The 2,015-nt window shown below is 33.3% G+C and overlaps 1 protein-coding gene across 1 annotated transcript; it reads left to right on the forward strand.

The window, feature by feature from the left end:
* The first annotated feature begins 405 nt into the window (after positions 1-405).
* LOC111402735 lies at positions 406-1,347 on the forward strand. The gene is made up of 3 exons (XM_023031076.1): positions 406-518; positions 619-692; positions 944-1,347. Exons 1-3 carry the CDS (start codon positions 431-433, stop codon positions 1,139-1,141), a joined length of 360 nt encoding a protein of 119 aa, XP_022886844.1. The 5' UTR covers positions 406-430; the 3' UTR covers positions 1,142-1,347.
* The last annotated feature ends 668 nt before the right edge of the window (positions 1,348-2,015 follow it).

Raw genomic sequence — 2,015 nt, forward strand, 5'->3', positions numbered from 1 at the left:
ACCCACCGCTTAATTACACACACATATAGTAATTTATGAATAAAATATCAAAGATTTTGTCGTTGCATGCATGGCGGCAGACAGGGCAACACACCCCTGTCGTCAATATCACGCTGTCATGTGCCTTTTCCCTTACATTTGTGAACTAACCTAGAAAAATTCATCTTTTACTTTTTAACTGTAACTTTGAACCCTGTTTTTCTCTTTTACTAAATTTGAGTTTTTCAAGGTACTAATTGTACTAAAATCGTTATTTTATACCAAAAAAAGTAGTTATGGAACCCCAAACTTTGACTTGACTTTGATTGCATACTGAGCTCTAACGTGGCAAACAAGTCTAAACTCTTTCTATAAAGGGAGTCTGTCCATTTTACGTGCTTTCTGTCCATCTTTCTTGAACGACAAAGCATCTAAATAAGAAAAAAGCAAAATGGTGTTCAGAAGTTTTTATGGGCTTAGCCTTTTCTTCATCTTTATTTTACTAGTTTTGCAGGAATATGTTACACATGCAAGTCAAGGTTATATTTGTGTGTTTACATGCCTTTCCTCCTTGAATATTTACTAATTTATAAGTTACTTATTTGTGAATAAGCAAGATTTTTGCTTTTACTTCTGCAGTGGAGGAGAATGACATGGTTGCAGCTAAGAGTAGGTTCGTAATGGTGCCTGAGAGCAGCTTGAATTGTGAAAAGGTAATGTTAGTAGGCAAATTTTTTTACGTTCATACTTCGTACAAAACCACCAAACTAGGCTTTTTTTCCTATGATTTGGGATCGACTATATGATTTGTCTTGCTTGTTCATTCTATTCAATTTATTATTACTTCTCGTACATTTTAGTACACAAAATTGGATAGTATGATGAACAAAATTTTAACTTTTTTATTTTTCGAATATTGTTCCTACGAAACATAATACTAATGCTTAACTTCTTACAACATTAGGGAGTTGAAACTTTATGCAAAATTGGAGGACGAAAAATGGTAGCCGGAGAACCAAAATTGAAGAGAAAGGAGAAGAAAAATGAGAAAGGCAAGACAAGTGGGAGAAATATGAAAGATTTGAAGGTAGAAATGGAAAATTTGATGGTGCTTAGTGCCGATTATCGTACTCCAAAATCACATCCTCCAAAGAATAACTGAGAAACTTGTGAAGAATTTTGGCTTAAAGTGAGAGAACAATTTTCCCCACTGCTCTTGCTTAAGAACTCAAAATCTAGATATAATGTCGATTATGTTATATTATATTACTTGTATGTATGAGAGAAAATTTCATTTTGTTCAAAACAATTTTGAATATTATGTGTAAGAAAGTTTCTACATTTGGCATACTTTTCTCGAGAGTTCTAGAATATTAATATTATCGTATGTCAGCGTCGGTTGGGATACGTTCAGTTTTCCTCAGAGGACCTCCCTCGTATTACTTTTTTCTTACAATTTTACGTAGTTCTATGTTTGTAGCTAGTTATTATGTTAGAAAAGAACCTTTAGAGATGCAACAATTAATGGTTTGTAAATAATTTGTCAATCAAATTCCACATGTCAATACTTTCTTAATGTTCTCTATGGCCAATTGTTCTCATTTACATGTAATTTATGGGGATTTTGAACTGTTAATTTTCTTAGTTTGGATCCGTAATAGATACCGGGTTCATGTTAAAACCAGTCTACTTGTAATCTTTTTGTCTTTATACAAGAATCCAGACGACTGGGCCCGAATATGTTAATGGGCTTACAAAGGTGTTAAATGGGCATACATTAAGGTGGCTCACCTCTTGGTACACATGACCCGTTCCATGGGGCCTCTTGGCCTTTTTGAAAAATAATTAGGCTATGCATTTGTTTTTCATTTATAAACTGGAAAATGTGGAGAAAAATACTTGCAAGAACGAAAATATATTTATGGTCTCAAACTATTCAGCAATATCAAATTTGTATTTGTTTAAGCTTTTAGCCTCCAAAATTTGGTAGAAAATAAAGCGTTTCACCGTCTACAACAAAACCAATATCAAATGAG

This window comes from Olea europaea, chromosome 10 (genome assembly GCF_002742605.1).
Source record: "Olea europaea var. sylvestris chromosome 10, O_europaea_v1, whole genome shotgun sequence".
NCBI classification, from domain to species: Eukaryota; Viridiplantae; Streptophyta; class Magnoliopsida; order Lamiales; family Oleaceae; genus Olea; species Olea europaea.

What these genes read in the sequence shown, in the direction of transcription:
- LOC111402735 (XM_023031076.1), top strand. Translation starts at nt 431, where the DNA reads ATGGTGTTCAGAAGTTTTTATGGGCTTAGCCTTTTCTTCATCTTTATT. An exon ending in TGTTACACATGCAAGTCAAG is followed by an intron (nt 519 to 618) that starts GTTATATTTGTG and finishes TTACTTCTGCAG; the next exon opens with TGGAGGAGAATGACATGGTT. An exon ending in GCAGCTTGAATTGTGAAAAG is followed by an intron (nt 693 to 943) that starts GTAATGTTAGTA and finishes TTACAACATTAG; the next exon opens with GGAGTTGAAACTTTATGCAA.